Raw genomic sequence first — 20,324 nt, forward strand, 5'->3', positions numbered from 1 at the left:
TCATCGGTGGTCAAGGCTGGAAGTGTAATTGACAGCTTCACTATCATTGAAGTGAATGGGAAGGATGCCTCCTTTTACATTCTCAGCTCATCATTGCGGTCAGAATCTTAAGTGTAAGAGGAGGTAATCCTCCTATTGAAATATAATGGGAGGAATACCTCCTGTTACACTTCCGGTTCTGACCACTGATGACCATGTATGCACTGATAGCAGTTTGGTCAATCAGCTAATCAGCAGAGATCCAGAATGGAGGACCTTCACTGATCAACTAATGATGACCTATCTTGAGGTCATCAACAGTAAAAGTCCAGAATATCCCTTCAAGCTACTTAAAAAGTACACAAATAGAAAGAATGATATTAACCAGTTCAGGTAACAGTGGTCCTGAAATGTGCATGGAGCGAGCTAAGGAACCGAGTCTGCTCCATACCCAGCAGCTGTTTCCGATAGATGACAGCTGCTGCGATCAGTTAGCTCTGATTGCTGCAATCAACTATTTAGATGCCCTGGTCAAAGCTGACCATACTAAACAGTCGGCACCCCCTGGAGCATGATGGGGAGCTGCAGATAGGCTAGCATGGAAGTCCAGAGCCTACTGAAGACTACCATAGCTGCCTATCAAGCCTTGCCTGCGACAGAGCTTAAAAAGCACCATCAAAAATTGCTATATACTGCTATACTGAAGTATTGCAGTATACAGCACAAGTGATCAAATTATCGCGAGTTCAAGACCTTTGTGGTGACAAAAAAAAGTGTAAAAAAAGGCAGTATAAGTTTTAACACTTTTAAAAATGTAAAAGTTGAAACTCACCTTTTTCTAAACAATTAAAAAGCCTCACATATTTGCTATCACCACGTACTTAAAGGTCCAAACCATTAAAATATCACAATATTTATACTGTATAGTGAAAGCTGTAAATAAAACAACGGATGGAATGCCAGAATGGCAATTTTTGTTGTACCCCTAGCTCCTAAAAAATTTGAATAAGAAGTTATCAAAAAGATGCAAGTTTCCCAAAATGGTAGTAAAAACTATAGCTCACACTGCAAATAACGAGCCTCATGCAACCCAATCGAAGAAAAAATTTAAAAGTTTAGAGTCTTGGAATCTGGCGATGGAAAGCAATTATTAAGAAATTACTTTTTTTACTTAAAAAAAAAAATGAAAGATTTAAAAACAATTAAAAAAATATAAACTTGGTACTACTATAATCGTACAAGAAACGCCACATGTCATTTTTACTGTACTGTGAATGCTGTAAAAAACTAAACCCACCAAAAATGATGTAATTGTATTTTTTTTTCTGCCCACTTAAAATTTTAAAAAAGTTTTTCTGTACATTATACGGTACATCAAAGGATACCTTTAAAAAATACAACTCGTCCCGCTTTAACAAACCTTCATACTGCTATGTCAATAGAAAAATTTTAAAGTTATGGTTCTTGGAAAATGGAGACGAAAAAAAAAAAAAAAAAAAAGATAAATCTCCGGTCCGAAAGTGGTTAACAAATTTTAATTTATTGTATGTAAAATAAAAATACCACTTTTACAGAACATCCTAATAAAAAAACTACGAAGCATATGTAAGGTAATAGCAGCACGTGACTTGGTGGGGGTGATGGAGGAGTAATTTGACCTAATCAATCTGTAAGTACATTCTCGTTTTGCCTTGTGCGTTACTGTTGCAGGAGAGAAAAAAAAAAAAAAATCAAACATGTTCCAAACCTCTAGATCAATAGCTGCCGTCCACACTGTGCATCTCCATATCGGCAAAGCGTGCCCCATATTTACAGAGACGCTTCTGAAGTGGTTAGCGGAGGTCAGGGGTGTTGATAAAAAGCCTTAGTTAAGTGCTGACTGCCACACACAAGCCTGGATGAATCTGCAATGGAAATCTCCCCCCTGGCTTTGTTTGCCCTTGCTGAGGCAGACACAGGCCACACTGCTGGATCTTATCTCGCCCGCTCCTGCAATCCTTTTAGAAATGCGCTGTGCTCCAGTAACGAGGGGATTTTTATTTTTTTTTTAACCGAAACGTTCTGGAGTTTTATTCGTAATTTTATTGTATTCCTTCTCAACGGGGACAATCTAATTTTCCGATATTGATTGCTTGGGATTTTATCAGATTTAAGCAAAATAACATTTTCATTCAAAGGGTAAAAAAAAAAAAAAAATCTGGACTCTTATAACTCGTATAAGGTCATTTACAGAAGTGCAAACTGTACAGCACAACGGGCGCAGTAAATGGGATTTTTGGGAACTGGTGCATTGTGGATCGTACTGGAAATGCTTCTGGCAGACAGGGAAGCAAAGGGAAAAGGTCATAAATAGAGATTTCAAAAAGGACTACATCATCCCAGCCTCATTGAGTAGGTTTAACCTCTTAATGGCACGGGCTCTTTTTTTCATCCTTTGTCTTTCCTCACCACTTTCAAAAAAAATCCTAACTCTCATTGTTCTACCAACTTAGCTGTCTGAGGGCTTGTTTTTTTTCAATGCTACGGTTTAATGTATCATGTAATATACTGAGAGACGTTTAAAAATTTATAAGTGGAGTGAAATGGCAAAAAAAACCCGCAACACAGTCATATTTTAGAAGAGTCTTGTTTTCACGCCGTACACATTGTGGCAAAAATGATATAATTCTTTCGGCAGGTCAGCACGATTATAAAGACACCAGATTAATATAGTTTTATTTTTGCTGCACTACTTTAAAAAAATTAAATATCTTATAAAATCCTTTTCTGCCCCATCTTCTGACAGCCGCAGCGTTCTATTTTTCTTTGGACAAAGTTGTGCGACAGCTTTTTATTGCAGGGCGTCCTGCAGTTTTTATTGGTACCATTTTCGTGTTCATGTCACTTTTTGATTGCTTTTTATTACATTTTTTCTTAGAGCCGGGGTGACCAAAAAAGCACAATTCTGAAGTTGTATATATATTTTTTTCCTGATAAATTTCACTGTGTGGGATAAATAATGTGTTACTTTTACAGACACGGCAATGCCAAATAAGCTCTTTTATATATTTTTTTAATATAAACCTGGCAAAAGGTTTCTTTTAATTTTTTAAACTTTTACTACTTTTTATTTTTTCTAATAATTAATAAATCATTTTTCTCTTATTTTTACATTTCTTTTTTAGTACCCATAGGGGACTTGAACTTGTGCTCATTTGATCACTCATACAGTATAATGTAATACTACAGTATTACATAATACAATATTAAAAAGCCTCACATATTTGGTATCGTAAAAGTACCATAGTATTACATTATGCTGCATTATGACAGGCAGTCTATCAAGATGTGCCACAGGCAAAGCTTGATAGGCACTCAATCATGGAAGCCTTGAAAGCTTTCAGAAGGCCTCAGGTTGCTATGTGAACCGAATGACACCCTGCAATCTCACTGCGTGGTGGCCATTCAGGACCCCTGAACACCGATTGGGACATTTAAATGTACATCGTGGAGCGTGAAGAGATTAAAAGGGATATCTTGGAGTAAATGTGTCCATACCCAACCTTCACTAGGCTACCAGCCATCTCTCCCGATCACCCGATCCCCCACCCACACCCCCCCATTCATATGCATGCTCGGATAGAGCCCAACACCAACATGCCTGATCCTTCTTTCACCCAATAGCTGCGGTTGGGGTAGGGATCAGTATAAGGTCAGTGGATATGAACCTGTTGTGCCACACACTGGTGTGACTCGGAATGGCAGGGACTGGAGCAAAAATTTAAGGCAAGTATATTACAGATTTTGGGGGTTGAAAACCCTTTGAAATAAGAAAACGGCATCCCCTGGCTTCACAACTCAGTGATGAGGATTTCGGCACGTTCCACTGATCATCTGACATGCCGAGCAGGAGAGGCCTTTCATTAAACTAAAATGTGTCCGGTTCAAAGACCCACAAGTGACATGATCTGATGACAGTAAAACATAATGCACATTTTGAAAAGCTGTGAGTGTTTTAATTTCTTATCTGCAGGTGCGTGACCTGCCCTCTGACCTCATGATAACAGAGAGCACCGGCTGTTTACTCTCTTCATTAAAATATTGATTTTTATCACATTAGACAAAATATTACAGCAAGAAAACAAGCAAACTGCTGCAAAATGTGCATGATATGAGGAAGCTCCGCCCTCCACCTTACCTGGCATTTTCCAGTCCGTATGTCGTACAGGGCGACTGTCCCAAGACGCGCTCCCACGGCTATTCTGTGGCTTCGTTCGCAGTAGCTGACCATGTAGAATCTAGAAAGACATGACACAAAATAGAGAGGGATTATCACCAACCAACGCATGGCAAAAAACTGCTTTATAGGGCTTTATTAAAATTAGGGCAATTACTCATATTAATTACTAATATAAAAAGGTATTCCGCCGGCCGCCACCTCCACACCCAGGTATGTCCATTTGATGTGAAGGTGAAGTAGCACGATTCGTTACTCCACAGAAGTTCATTGCTCAGCTGTCCAATGATGATGCTTTTTGCACCATTGTAGACAGGCCGATGCATCTTCTCTAAAAAAAACAACTCACCAGACATTTGCAGGATGATTGGAGGGAATTACCAGCTGAAGTGTATCAGATGTTAGTAGAAAGTACACTACGGAGAGGATCCGATGTCATGAGGGCCAGAGGAGCCGCAATAAGTATTAACATATGGAAATAACGAATACTTTTGATTTTTGTTCAGGTATCCAATTACTTTTGGTAAGATAGTGTGTTAATGAATCCTGAATTAAAGGGAAGGTGTCACCAGAAAATGACCTATTATATAAATCACAGTTTTGTGTTTAACATATTTTTAAAGAGTTGCTGGTGATTTTTGTAAAATTTTTGGTTAGTAGAAAGTATAACTTTTGGCGGAATAGTGTATAGACTTGCCATCGTGGAGGAGCAGGACTACCTGTACAACCTGATTGGGCTACAGGTGGCGCTTCTTGCTACCAGTAGGAACACTGACACTAATAAAACTAGAGAAGAATCAGTCAGGAAGGAGTAGGAGAGATGAACTGTCTCCCTTTTAGGGGGTGTCTAGCTGTTGCCTCTCCAGTGCACCTATTGTTCTTTCATTTGCACCAAGGCAGGTGAAATTAATTTAGCTAGGAAGCAGAAGGGATTGTGAACAGAGTGATATCCTTGAAGTGTAAGTGGCTTCGGGTTACACTGGGATGCTAAGGTGTTTCCTGAATTTTTTTTGAGCAGCGTAGGTGAAAACATTTAATCTTCTTCCAGAAACCCAGGACTTACGTTTGGCCGGGGAGTGGTGTGAATTCTGGAAACTGGATTTCTCTAGGAATGAACCTCACCAAGCATTTAATACATCTCATTCTTCACAGACAGCGACCAATGAGTAAAACTTCCTAGTTGGTCTTAGCTCTCCTTGGAGAAGGGGTGGTTTTCTCACCAATGATATAAATGGGTTTCCACAGATGACTGAATTGGGCTGCTTCAAGCCGAGCTTCCAGTATAACAGACCTGGCCATTTACTCCTACCATCCTGTATATACAGAGCATCTTCTGTCCAGCATCCTCATCTCTTGAGCTTAGTATATAGCGGATACACAGAGTATCTCTCCTTCTGGAGGACCTGTCCTGCCTTGTATTACAGAGACAGTCCATTAATAAGAATGGACACATTCACACTGTATAGGACTGGAGGAGATAACCGAGCACTATACAGAGGCCACTTTTGGGAGATTTGGACATTTTCACCCAGTATGCAAATGATGGGAGCATTATAACAGTCATGTGACTATGGTAGCAAACTGCCACTATAGTTTCAATACTTCATTTCTCCTGCGGGGGCAATGCAGGAAAATTGAACAATTACTGCCAGTTATCCCCACAGGTTCCAGCAGGGTGACACTTTGTGGTCAGCTTATTGTCAAGAAACCCTACTATCAATTAGGGATTATTATTATTAGCGAATCCCTTTATGATAGGACTATTGAAAACTCCTGCAGCCGCAATGTATCAAATAAGGAAATAGAGAAAGCTCGTAAATACATAGTGTGTATTTAATTTGGCATCCGGTAGTCCATATGTTCTTATAAACTGATATTTCTTTCACGCAAGGAAATGCAAGATAATCTGGTAGTTCACAAGACCAGAAAGCAAAGAATGGAGTAGAGATAATGGATTAACTCCTTGGACTTGAAATAAAAATGGTATCATCAGACTGCATATTACCAAATCATTCAGCCAACGGATATCAACCGACATTAAGATCCGTGGAAGGAGTAATAGAGATAAGTAGCTGTCCGTCACATCTGCTCATCAGGAAAACAGGGACTTTAGTTCCCCCCAACAATAGGGCTCGACTCCTGTGATGGACGTCTCACATGTAAGGACTGTTTTACTGTATTCCACCTTCATGATTGTATTTTATACACTTTATTAGGATCTTCAGTCATTTGGGTAATCCAGAACCGATTCTAGATTACAGGAATGTCTATGTAAAGGCCCTACAGAGAGAACTGCTGGCCTTGCACTTTGTTCCCGTTAATGCTCTCGCCTGGTCATTTGCTTGCTGCGGACTCGTTAAAGCAGATTTGATAGAGAGTGGGACAGCCAATAACTCACATTTCACAAGTGGAATTTCATCATCGAGCCCCGTTTACAGGGGAAGGTAATTAAGACGCGAGGTAATAAAAGCGCTGTTTTCAATTATCTCCGAGAAAAAAGGATTCTGTTGAACAAGCAGTTCTGCTCATGAAAACCTCCAGCGCTTTGCATTTGTCTCCATTTATCTACATCTGGAAACCGTGGCCTGCGAAGAGTGCCCTCATCAGATACTCCACACATACATCCCTCTTCTCACAGGCTTTAGTTTGTGTTTCTCGCTCCTGGGTGCCAATGAATATGGCCGCCATTCTAGGTCCTTTAAATCAGCCTGGTTCCGCTACGTAGCGATACATCCTCAGATCCCATATTATTCAATGAACTGACTATTTGGGACCCCAGGGAAGCTGGGTGAGAACATTGTGGTGGCTTTACTAGTTGTCCCGCAGCTTTCAAAAAGACATAAAAAACTTCGAAATGGGTGATTGTGACGACGTGTCGGGCACAGAGAGGGTCCATGCCACGTGACCCGATGTCAGAGCTGGGCCGAAAGTGGAGGTTCCAACAGCAAAGAACCAGGTAAGGATTTCCCCACCCTGGACAATCCCTATAATGACTAGGGCACAGATTTGTTTATAGTACATTTTTGGACTGAAGACTTTTATTTTCAACCCATTTGTTAATTCTCTACCGTCAACCAAAACGGATTGAAACAATCCCATGTTTTTTGTTTTAACATTGCAGTCAATGGAAAACAGAAGCAAACAGAAAGTTGTCCGCTTGTTTGTGTTCTGCGGCTCCCACAATGGAAAAGTTAGACAGGAAAAACCCTAATCTGAAATTACCCATAAGGCCTATTTAGACACAATGATTATCACTCAAAATTCGATCAAAAGCCATCTTTTGAGCGATAATCATTGCGTCTAAACACGCAGCCATTGTGCTCTGTTCGTTCATTGCTCATTTTTAGCCATCTAGAAATCACCAATGACTTATCAGTACCGAGCACTGATATCTCAGCGGGCGGTGCTTATAGCATTCTTTCAGCTGGTATCCCATGTGCAGTTCTCAGTGGGACACGAGCTGAAAGCGCTGAGAACAATGCAGCTGTTTGCATATACAAAACAGCTGCATTGTTTTCTGAGCTATCGCGGCGGTATCCTGCTCCGCCTGCATAACTCTCAAGATGCTAATTAGCTACTTAGAGTTATGCAAAGATGATCGCTCAAAACTGTCACTCAAACTGCCGTTTGAGTGAATTTTGAGCGATCATTGCTTAGTGTAAATGGGCCTTTATACTAGTATTTATTTTTAGGCTATCAGGGTAAAATGTAAACTAAAGCAAATAAGTGCCTGCTTTTCACTTTATCAACTTTTTCTTATAGCACAAAGTGCGACCAAGGCTGTGTTGACATCAGCATTGGAGGTTCCATTTGGGACCTCTGTTGCTGATTTCTGCAAAAACCTTAGATGAAATAGAGCCGCATGCTACACTACCTCAGCCAGGAAAATGCCAGACAGCCGGATGGAAACCGAATGGACCGCATTACAGTCAATGGGGTCCATCCAGTATACTTTGTGACAGCATATCATGTGCTTGTAGAAAGGTTCAAGCAATATTCCTCCGTACATGTGACATTTTGACTGTGGCAGTCTTTAGTAAGCATAAATGGCAATAACAATGATATATTATATAGACATGTATACACCAAATCTTCCCTCCATCAGAGGTCACCTGACATTCCGTCATCGGATCGAATTAGCGAATAAACATGGTTCAAAAGTGAAAGACAATTTGCCCATGCGATCACACATCCATTAGTAATAGATATCAGATTAACCCCTTAACTCTCCGGGTACATCATTGAGGCCTTTGACAGCTCTTATCCGCCCACAATAGCCGCGATCATAATGGAGTCAGTCAGGCTTCCGGTATGCCGGCCAAACATTTCCTGAACAAAACAGTTCAGCGTGCTGCGCAATGCTGTCTGGGATTTTGTGCCAGATGTGCTTCAGATTTCCACTATAATTTATGCATTCTCCTGCCGAAACTTGTAGAATTTGTGCGAAAATGTATTAAGGAGCATAACAAAGCCCTTAATTAATGTATAGCGGGAAGAGGAAACGTACCGACATACAGATGGAAAGCACTCCTGCAGCCCCTTCTTCTTCAGCAACGATCCTTCCAGGCAGTACATTATAATGTCCATAACCTTGAATATAAAGCACACGATAGAAACATCATCAGAGGACAAAATTGAAGGGTAGCAGATAAAAAAAACAATATTTTTGTACTTGCCGTAAAATCTCTTTCTCGTCATGTTCATTTAGGGACACAGATTAGACTGTGGTATAGCTACTGCCACTAGGAGGCAGACACTAAGCAAAAAAAGTGTAAGCTCCTCCTACCAGCTATACCCCTCCTGCAAGCATCAAGGTAAACAGTTTGTATGCAAGCAGTATGAACAGCCAAGTAGGAAATAAGAGAGAAAGCAATCAATGTAAACATTAAAACGTTTAAGCACTTGTGACCACAACGCCGCAGGAACCGTGTGAACTCCAGTGAGAAAGTCCCAACAGGGCAAAAAAATCCTGAAAACTCCAGAGTTAAACTGGATGGGTGTTGCCCATCTACCCCAATAAACGTGACAAGAAAAAGACTTTACAGCAAGAACAAAAATTTTATTTTCTTGCCCATCGCATTGGGGGTACACAGCTTAGACCATGAGATGTTCCAGACCAATCTCCTGTGGGTGGGGAAAGGTATACAATGACCATGTGGTCACTTGATGGCCATCTGCAAAATTCTTCGACCGAGAGAAGAATCTGCAGATGCCAAAATGTACACTCTATAGGATTTGGAGGTGTGTAGACAGGCCCAAGTGGCGGCCTTACACACTTTGAGAGCAGAAGCACTGTTGTGAGCTGCTCAAGAAGCACCCACTGCTTCTTGTTGAATAGGCAGTAATCTGGAAGGGAGGCTCCCTGCCCTTGGCATGGTAGGCCTGCGCTACTGCTGATCTGATCTAGCAAGAAATAACGGCTTTGGAAACCACAAGAAGGACCACGTCTCAAACTCTCTGGGATCACAAACAGAAAGTCAGATTGTCTGAAGGAAGTTGTCTGGGAGAGGTTTATTCTTAGGGCTCAAACCAAATCCAATTTATGGTGGAGGAGCGGTATGGGCAACTCCTTGTGAAAAGGTACAGACGGCCGACTTAGAAGCCAGGAGGTGTTGAAATAGAATAGACAGTGCTGACACATGACCCTTCAGGAAGCTGAGGCCCAATCTCACGTCTAAACACCTTCCTGCAAAAAGGACAGAGGCCGGTTTAGTGAAAATTGTCTAGGATGAAAGTTGGACTGTTTACAACAGAGAAAAAAAAAAGAAAATGTTTTGCAGACACAATGATAAAAACTGGAAGAGGAGGCCTTCCCAGTTGTCATTGTGGTCTGAATGACAAGTACCAAACTCAGGAGGAAGAGGGGTCCCTGTGAGAGAAGATCTTCTCGAAGGGGAAGGCACCATGAAGGAGTGACGAGCAGGTCGACACGATCCGCGTACCATGTGCGTCAAGGCCAGTCTGGGGCAATAAGAATCACCAGGCGGCCTTTCAGCTTGATCTTCTTAAGAAGTCAAGGGATGAAAGGAAATGGAAAAAAGACATACATGAGCTGCAAGTCAGTCCAGGGAATTATGAGATCATCCATTGCTTTTGCGTGAAGATTCTGAGACTTGGACACAAAGTTGTGGAGTTTGCGGTTGCATGGCATGAGACCAACGTTCGGGTGACCCCATTTTTTATTAGGTGTTTGGTACACTTGGGGATGTTCGTCCCATTCTCCCGGGTCATGATTTTCACTGCCTCCGCCATGACTGCTGAGCTGCAGACCAATTTATGTTCAAGACGGCCGTTGTATTGTCAGTTTAGAGTCAAACAGAAAGACCCACTAGCTGGGGAGCGAAGTGTTGAAGTGATGGGAGAATAGCCTGTAGTTTCAACATGTTTGTTGGAAAAGAACACTCCCTTAATATCCAAGTGCCTTGGGCTGTGAGCTTCCCCATAATTCCTCCCAGCCGAGTAGGCTGGCGTCCATGGTGAGTACCTGTCAGTGGAGATTCAAAAAGGAGCGCCCTAGTGGACCTGTGGAGATTCCTGCCACCTGAGAAGTGAGCTCTGCAGTTGGCGACACAAGTGGATCTGACGATTGAGAGTCCGCAGATTTAGCCCACCAACAGGAAATAGCCCACTGGAGAGATCGGTCATAAAAAACTGACTGAATGGAATCACCTCGAAGGATGAGATCATCAGCCCCAGCACGCTCATGCAGTGACAGATGGTTACAGGAGTCTAAGATTGCAGGGAGCACACCTGCCCCTAAAGGAGATGCAATTTCTGCAGTGGGAGTAGGACCTAGGCACGCGCTGCTGAAGGAAAGACCCAGAAAGTCCAGATGTTGCAACGGCAAGAGGGAAGACTTGAGATGGTTGACGATTCACCTAAATCTGGACAGTGTCCAGAGTGATCTAGAGACTTCTCAAATTGTCCAACTGAGTCAGAGCCTTCACAAAGATGTAATCGAAATAGGGGTGGCTACTATCCCCTATGAGTGAAGGAGAGCCATCACGGATGCCAAAATCTTTGTGAAAACTCAGTGGGCTGTCGCCAACTCGAACGGCAGAACCATGAATTAGTAGAGTTCTGAGAGAATGGCAAAGCGTAGAAATTGCAGATGTCTTGGACAGAATGGGATATAAAGGTATGCATTCTTGATGTTGATGGATGACAGGAACTCTGCCAGTTCCGTGGTTGCAATAAAGAATCTCAATGACTCTGTGGAAACGTCACACCTTTACATTTTAATTTAATTGCTTCAGATCCCGAACAGGTCTGACGGTGCCTTTCTTCTTGGGCATCATAAAGAGAACAGAACAGGACCCTTTGTTCCGTTCTAAGGGGGAAACAGGGACTCTTACACCATGAAAGGGATAGAGTCTGAATCACATGCGCCAAAGCGTTGGCCTTTGACGGAGACACTGGAATTCTTGAACTGCAGAAGTGGGTGGGTGGAGGACTCTATGGTGTAGCCTGAAGAGATAACCTCCCATACCCTAGGGGTCTGAGATGTGGGCGAGCCAGGTTTCCCTGGATAGGAAAAGATGTCCCCCGTACCAAACCCATCATCATGCGGAGGAATTTGGTGAGGCGGACTTGGAGGATTCTAGTTGGGCACGCCACGAAGGACGCAGTTTGTAGCAGGGTCTTCGCATTTGGTCCTGCAAGAATTTTTTATTATCTGGGAACCGAGATCTGGAACGGCGAAAGGAACATAACTGTGGTCTATTTTTCTGAGCAGATCTTGCACACATGGCTTTATTTTATGGTAAATGAAAACCCTTAATACCAGTGGCCTTAGAAATAATCTCATCCAGTCTGCTGCCCAAGAGGCGCGAGCCAGTGAAGGGAAGGCGTGTTAAAAGACTGTTCAGAGGAGGCATCTGCAGCCCAGGATGGGAGCCACATAGTCCGGCCAGAGTAAACCGAAGCAGCCGATTTGTGAGCCAATAGCCTGGCTGTGTCTAATGAGGCTTCACAAAGAAATTTTCCCATTTGACCTATCTGCAGCGCTATGTGTGATAGTTGTTCCAAAGAAGAGCCAGAAAGAATGCCGCAATGTAGAGTGGTGCTTTTCAATAAGTGAGACATTTCTTAATTCTTCCGGAAAAGGGTACATGATGTCCAAATGCTTTGGATGGGAGAAGCATTTCTCAAGAAGCTTCCATTCATTGACTAACACCTCCTTGAATTCTAAATTAGAGGGGAAGGCCTTTGGAGAATGTTTCGGGTGTCTGGAAAAAAAGGCTTCTATGGATGAAGCTGGTGCCTGATCCTTTACCTGAAGACTATCGGCCAGAGAGGAGAGCTTAGATGCATTAGAATCCCAGACAGATTCTGAAAGTTCACCTTCAGAGTTACTTTAGGCTCTGGGAGAGAGCTCCCAGCATGTTGTTGCAGGGACTGGAGGAGATGCTGATGAGGGGGAGCGAGAAGATCGCCTTGGAGGACACCACTAGTGAGAGAGCATGCCCATTCCGGTTTGGCAGTCGACAAGGGATAGAAAGGAGCAGCGTCTGTGGGTGGTTCGCCAACAACCAGTTTCAAGGGAAGACCATTGTGGCACAAGAGCTCAGACTGCCCACATGGAAACGTGGTACTGCAGCATGAGCACTCTAAATATGTGGCTCATGCAGGGCATGCTCTGGAGCGTTCAGCTCTGGAGTCGGACATGATGCCAAGGCTGAAGCCAGAAGTTGTTAGTACACTGACGTATAGGGCCTACTGCAAGGGGCACTGCAGGAGAAGCAATAAAGAAGAAGAGCTAGCCGCCAGGCAGAGTTTACCCAATCCGTAGCTGGTCTGGCAAAAGAATTGAGATGCAGAGTAATCAAGCAGCATCTGGAGGCACCACTGGTCTCAGCATGCCATGGTGAGGAAGCTGGGACAAACAAAATGATGCAGAGGACCTGAGGGTGGACCTTGAGAGGAAGAGAAGGCGGGATCCAATAGGAGGACAGAGCGTTGGCACGCAAGAGGGTGATTAAAAGGAGAGAAAAGGACTCCTGCAAACAGAGCAAGAAAAAGGGCAGCTTGTCCTGCTCTTTTCTTCCCCCGGGTCACAGTGACCCGATTAGGCCGAAGCCTGGTAGTGGTAGCCATGGTGGGAGAAGAAGGATTGAAAAAAAGAGTAGCCTGGGTCCACATCGTAGGAAATACTTACCTTTCCGCGATGGAAGGAATAGCTCCAAGAACTCCAGCAGTGTGCACCCCTGTGCTTGCCTGCCTTTAGAGAGGAAGGGAGTGCTCCAGTTCAGGGAGCCACTAGGACTCACGAGTCAGAGTCAAACTAATATTGTTCATGCCTCCTTGTTTTCTGAGGGTAGGGCCAGCAACAGAGTGGTTAACGCCAGTCTGTTTCCACTCCTCAGTGTGGTTAGGAGGGAGAGTTTAGTGTCAGACCTGTATTCCCAAATCCAGACAGATAACAGTGGAAGATTGGTGAATGAAGAGGTCTGCCTCCTACAGACACTAAAGGCTCATTTACATGGGACGATTGTCAGGCAAACAATGCCCGACACTTGTCCCTGTGTGTACACACTTCCTTGCTGCTGCACAGGAGCAAGTATCCCTGGGTCACTCAGCAGGCGGCCATGGGCGGCTGGAGGCAATTTCACACCTTGCTCTCCCCCGCCCCTTTCTATTCACTTAACACAGCGGCCGTTTAGTACTGAACAACTGGTGTTTACACTGAACGATCATCATTCAGAATTTTAAGCTGCATAAAATCCTGAACGATGATCGTTCAGTACTGAACGACCGCTGCTAAAGTGAATGGAGAGGGGTGGGGGAGAGCGAGGAGTGAAATCTCCTCCATTGCTTGCCCGACATTCGTCCTGTGTAAATGGGCCTTAAGTTAAAGCTGATTAGTTTGATGCCTGCAGGAAGAGTATAGCTGGTAGGAGTAGCTAACACATTTTTGCCTAGTGTCCGCCTCCTAGTGGCAGTAGCTATATAACGGTCCAAGTCGTGTCACCCAATGCAACAGATGAGAAAAGTTCATATTTTTATCTTAAAGGAGATGTCCCGCGCCGAAACGGGTTTTTTTTTTTTTTAAACCCCCCCCCCGTTCGGCGCGAGACAACCCCGATGCAGGGGTTAAAAAAACCACCCGCACAGCGCTTACCTGAATCCCGGCGGTCCGGCGTCTTCATACTCACCTGCTGAAGATGGCCGCCGGGATCCTCTGTCTTCGTGGACCGCAGCTCTTCTGTGCGGTCCACTGCCGATTCCAGCCTCCTGATTGGCTGGAATCGGCACGTGACGGGGCGGAGCTACACGGAGCCGCTCTCTGGCACGAGCGGCTCCATAGAAGACTGCTGAAGACCCGGACTGCGCAAGCGCGGCTAATTTGGCCATCGGAGGCCAAAAATTAGTCGGCACCATGGAGACGAGGACGCTAGCAACGGAGCAGGTAAGTAAAAAACTTTTTATAACTTCTGTATGGCTCATAATTAATGCACAATGTACATTACAAAGTGCATTATTATGGCCATACAGAAGTGTATAGACCCACTTGCTGCCGCGGGACAACCCCTTTAAGTCACATACGGAAGTAGCTGAGCTGAGTTTGCAGTTTATGCAAGTGAGTCTGTATTATTTATTCTCCATGATAACATACTGAGGTACAGGGGTTTTCCTTCAGCAGGATATAGATGGCCTACCCTTAGGATAGGTTATCAATATTCAACTGGTGGTGGTCAGCTACCCCTCGATCCTTGTTGGTCAGCTGTTTGAAGACGCCATGATGATCGGTTGAGAGCCACAGCCTGTTATCAGGCCATTTCAGCAGCTCAGTACCATCCAAGTAAATGAGACTGAGCTGCTATATCTGGCACCGCTACTACGAAATGTACAGCATATGCTTGGTATGCAGTGAAGAGACCAGAGAGCCATGGGCTCAGACAGTGGACCCTACCGATCTGATATTGGTGACCTAATTGGAGATCCACTTTAATACCTTCCAACATTTAAATCCCCATTTGCATAAAGATTTCTGCCCCAACTCTGATCCGCCTACAAAACCTCCCAGATTTGCCTAAGTGGGACATGGGTACACTAGACAAAGTTCGGATGTCACAGTTTCCAGATAAAGTCTACTAGTTGTAGGTATAAAACACATAAGCCAAGCTGATCTGAAGTTCTCAGCTCACTACAGTGTATCAGCGCCCTCTCTCTTGGAGAATCTAAGGGCTCTTTTACATGGGCTAATAAACATTCAGATTCCCACGATCCAGCGAGACTCTAAACGATTATTGTTCATTGTAATTGTAAGAACAGACTGACCGAAGAATGATAATAATTCGCATTGTTCGTTGTTCAGTTTATGCATGCATAAAAACTGAATGACGATTGGCTCGTGTAAATAGGAAGTCATTCATCTAGGAACGACTGCCTGTTTACTGTGAATGGGGGCGGGCGATCCAGAACGACCATCGGCTCGCTCAGCCTTCATTCACTGACAATAGGAATGTATCAGGAATTACTATAGATGCAGTTCCCAAATATACAGTACGCGCTCCTTCTAAACCCTTGACAGACTACAATTGGTACTGCCGGGTAGAAGATCTCCAGCGGAAGAGTAGTAGAGGCTTGAGCCTGAAGGTTTTCTTCAAGGTACACTTTTTTACCTCCACCAGCAGATCAACCACATCCGATGGCATCTTCTCAATAAGTATTTCGATAACCCTCAGTATTTCTCCTTTTGCTCGGGCTAAAGCTGTAGTGTGTATATTCTGCTGCGACTGCGTGTTGGCAGCCATGGCGGTGTGTCTGTGTACCTGGAAAGACAAAAGTAGACATGTTACATTACACGGACATCCCATTGATATGATTGGACAATTTGTAATGCTTACGGGGGTGATGCATGAAAATCGAACACTTACAGCTAGGTTTCCCCATGGACTGCAACTGATTGCTGGATGGCCCAGCAAGGGGAAAGGGTACTTTATGATTACCCTATTGTCAAAGGACCTTTCTAACAAGTAGGGATTGTCCAAAGTGGAGACTCCCTTTAAGAGAAAACAAAATGTGAGGCTAGGAATAGCCAATGATGACTTTGGTCCCACGACTGAATCAATACATATAAGTTGTGTGACTGAAATCTCCATAGGAATGTATTGAGCCACAACTTAAGCATTCACACCAATATCAAGAAAAGATGGCCGAAGGAGAGGCAATCATAGAGGAAAAATGGTGGAGGAGTTGTGCAACTACAACTTCATTTACAATGCATAAAAGTTGTGCAATAAACTTCTAGGCATTATTTAAATTAAAAGTGTTGCTCACTTGTGAACAATCTATGTCTTATCCTCAGAACAGGTCATCAATACTAGATCTGCAGGGATCCATTGCCAAGGACCCACACAAAACAGCTGTTCACTGGGTTGGTGCACTTGTGCTCCGAGCTGATTTCTGTAGGAAGGAGAAAGCTCCATTCTTACAATAGTGGTCAGGCTTGGTATTACAGGGAAAGTTCCCACTGAAATGAATGGAAGTTTGGCCTGCAATACCAAGCCTGGCCACAGCAGTATGAACAGAGCTGTCTGCTTCCAGTAGAAATCAGTTACAACTAGACAAGCTCTTTAAAGGAGTTGTTCAGGACTAGAAAAACATGACTACTTATTTTCATAAACCGTACCGCACATGTTTAAATAGGTTGTGTCTGGTATTGCAGTGTAGCTCTTCTGAAGGGAATGGAGCTGGGCTGTAATACCACACACAACCTGGGACAGGTGTGGAGCTATTTTCAAAAAGAAAGCAGCCACGTTTTTTGAACCTCGGACAACCCCTTTAATGCTATATTGAAACACATGACAAAAAAATGTTTTCTAGTCTTCCCTCATAGTGTTCCGTAATAAGCCATACTCTACTTCAAATGGTACATGCACCAACTATTTCCTGACATGACATTGAGGCAGGTCAAAAACTAGCATTAACGAGGGACCGTGAGCTGGGGCACTCTATAACTGCAGGAAGGAACGGGCCACACCACTCTAATGAGCACCATGGTCCTTTGGTTTAACTCAATTTGACATTACTGTACATTTGACTTATGCTGTGGGTTCACACATTAAAATTAAAGAGATGATGATGATTGGCCTTCATATTTCCATACCGTATCCAGATTAAGTGCAGCTGCATCCGGTCATTGTCACTTGTTTCTACAAGTCTGGTAGCTCCTATCTTCTAAACACACTCCTACACACTGCTTGAATGGAGGCTGCTGTAATCACAGGACTTCATTAACCAGACAGTTTCCTCTACAAACAGCCAGCTTATACTACCCTCTTTGGATAATGGTCCTTTTACATGGGACTATTGTCGGTCACTTCAGCGCCTGACGGTTGTCCTAGCGATAACCGCTCAGTGAATGGAGGTGCAGCGAGCCGAAGATTACTCCAGCCATCTGCCTCCTCTCACAGTATACAGTCATTCGTAGATGAACAACTGCCTGCTTACATTGGCCAATCGTTGTGTCAGTTGTATGCCTGCAGAAACTAAATAATGAATTATCATTCATCATTCAATCATTGCCAGCGTTTACATCGAAGGATCATTCAGACTCCCGCGATCCAGCAAGATTCTGAATGATAATCGTTCAGGGTAAAAGGGCCTTAAGATAGTCAAGTTATTTTCACACTATCTGCTCCTGCAACTGACATCAGCAAGGAGGAAGTAAAGGGCTGCAGTAATCTTGGGCATGCTTGCCTAATAAAGGAATACTTCAAACTTAGCCTACCTTAAGAATGAAGTCCAGCCTATCATTTTACAAAGTCATGGATGTCTACTGATATCTATGGGAAAGCTGTAATGTTTTGGTTCCTTTGCAGAATGCTGCCATCGACAGCGCTCGCAGCAAACACACTGTCCTGAAATTAGCTTTTGGGAAATAAAAAGTCATCAAGACATAGTGGTGTCTATATTGGAGAATCTTCTTCATTTGGGAAAGTATGATAAATGTTCAGCATTAAACAAGCAGTGAAAGAGTTAAACGATGACGATATGTAGAACGCACAAAGGATATCAAGAGAAGTGCGAGTTAGCATTCCCCAGCAAGTAACGGCAGAGGAAGGCATTAGTGAGGAAGCGGGTTATGCAATGTTAGCATAGTCCTCTATGTAGCTAGCATGTGTATGGATGATGGCTATGATTTATGGCTGTACGCTGTGCATTCAAGCCATTAAACAGTCAGATTAATCACAGTATCAGCACAGACAGCAGGGCAGGGGCCACTGTCCTCTAAGTGTAATGAATGCTGACAAGGTCCCTGTGTTTTGCTGGAATCGGTGTTTGTTCGCACACAACAAGCAGCCTTTGAGGCTCCTATTATTTTCTTCCATCAGTTCTCAATCACATCAAAGAAACTTATAATAAGAGAGTGAAACTTCAATAAGGGATTGATAAAGAAATGGTGAAGTATTAACTATGGCTGTATTCACACAGTGATTTTTACACGCAAGTTCTGTCTGAATTGAAGATGGACAGGACTCGCACCGAAAAACAACACATTCATTTGAGTGGGTTAATTCACACATGTGATCTTTCACTTGGTCAGTCTGAGTATAAAAAATAAAAAAAAACAAAACACTGAATATCCAATTTTTGTGCGACTCTTGTTCAAGAATTTCCCATTAGGAGGAAGGGGCAGGGAGGAGGAAGGGGCAGGGAGAGGCAGAGGGCAGGGAGGAGGAAGGGGCATGGAGGAAGAGAGGGAGGGGCAGGGAGTAGAGAGAGGAAGGAGCAAAGAGGAGGAAGGGGCAGGGGGCAGGGAGGAGGAAGGGGCAGAGGGCAGGGAGGAGGAAGGGGCATGGATTAAGAGAGGGAGGGGCAGGGAGTAGAGAGAGAAAGGAGCAGGGAGGAGGAAGGGGCATGGATTAAGAGAGGAAGGAGCAGGGAGGAGGGAGGGGCAGGAAGAGGAAAGGGCAGGGAGGAGGGAGAAGAGAATGGGAAGAACAAGGAAAAAGGGGAAGAAGCTGGAATGGTAAGGAGAAAAGAGAGAAGGTAGCGAGAAATAGGAGGAGAGAGAGAAAACGAGAGAAGGTACAGAAAAAGGAGAGGAGGGAGAGATAAAGGAAAAGGGAGAGAGATAAAGGAGGAGGGAGTGATAGGGAAGGAGAATACAGAAAGTACAAGAATGGGAAAGGGGAAGGGAGCAGAAAGGAATAGGAGATAAAGTAGAGAGTGAGAGACAAGGGGGGGGAAAGAGAACGAAAAACATAAAAAGGAATGAGAAGAGAAAGTGAAAAGAGAAGGAAGAAAGAAATAGAGACGGAGTGAGAAAAGAAGGAAGGCAGAGATATTAGAGAAGGAACAGGAAAGGGGAGGAGGAATAGAAAGCAGGGAGAAGTAGAGAAGGGAGAAACGAGAAAGAATTAGAGAAATGTGAAGAAAGAGAGCAAGAAGGGGAGAATAAGAGAAAAACAGGAAAGAGAGGGGAGAAAGAGAAAGGGGAAGAGGAAAGGAAGCACTGGAGAGTGAATAAAAAGAAAGATCGCACAAGAGATAGAAAAAAACGAAAGCTCCCGAAAATGGTTAGTCTGTTTTATGTACTGTCATAGTATGTAAATAGTTCAGCATTCTCAACACCTCTGTGCTGCCAAATTATGAGAAATTCCAAACCACCAGCCTTATATTACAGTGAAAGCTTCTGCTCAGACCCCTCACTATCCCCCTGGATGTATATGCATCCAGTTACATATGTTGCCCATCGACTCTCATTGTAAGCATATATAATATGTGTATGTTTCTTTGTAAGATGTCCTGTATTAAAAAGCATAGTTGATTATGTTTTCCAATGAAGTGTATAAACATCACTCAGACACAACTATGATCAATTTTAGTCATCAGAGGGACAGAACAACAGATGTGACTGGAACCAATGGCTCATGGGGCTAATGTAATGTATAATTCATAATGTCATGGGAAATCTATCTAAATAGTTATTGGGGTATATATTAAACAGTATATATGACAAAACAGTGACATGAAGCTTTGCAACAGTAAGTAAAGCAAGGCACTGCAATAACACTACCACAGGTGGCCACTAGCGGTGTACGATGCACCAGGGCACAGTTTAATATCCCTTTGTAACTCATCTATGCAGCACTTTATGCATGACTGCTATTTTAACTTG

The 20,324-nt window shown here is 43.5% G+C and overlaps 1 protein-coding gene across 2 annotated transcripts in view; it reads right to left on the reverse strand.

Moving 5' to 3' along the window:
- WDR7 (WD repeat domain 7) overlaps nucleotides 1-20,324 on the reverse strand; it is a 356,850-nt gene that overhangs the window by 68,926 nt on the left and 267,600 nt on the right. For both annotated transcript variants that reach the window (XM_066602521.1, XM_066602523.1), the window contains 3 exons: nucleotides 15,820-15,969; nucleotides 8,703-8,785; nucleotides 4,157-4,256 (listed from right to left, as the gene is read on the reverse strand). In XM_066602521.1, coding sequence (XP_066458618.1) covers nucleotides 4,157-4,256; nucleotides 8,703-8,785; nucleotides 15,820-15,969 — 333 coding nt within the window. The remainder of the gene's footprint in view (nucleotides 1-4,156; nucleotides 4,257-8,702; nucleotides 8,786-15,819; nucleotides 15,970-20,324) is intronic.

This window comes from Eleutherodactylus coqui, chromosome 5, assembly GCF_035609145.1.
Source record: "Eleutherodactylus coqui strain aEleCoq1 chromosome 5, aEleCoq1.hap1, whole genome shotgun sequence".
In the NCBI taxonomy this organism is placed as follows: Eukaryota; Metazoa; Chordata; class Amphibia; order Anura; family Eleutherodactylidae; genus Eleutherodactylus; species Eleutherodactylus coqui.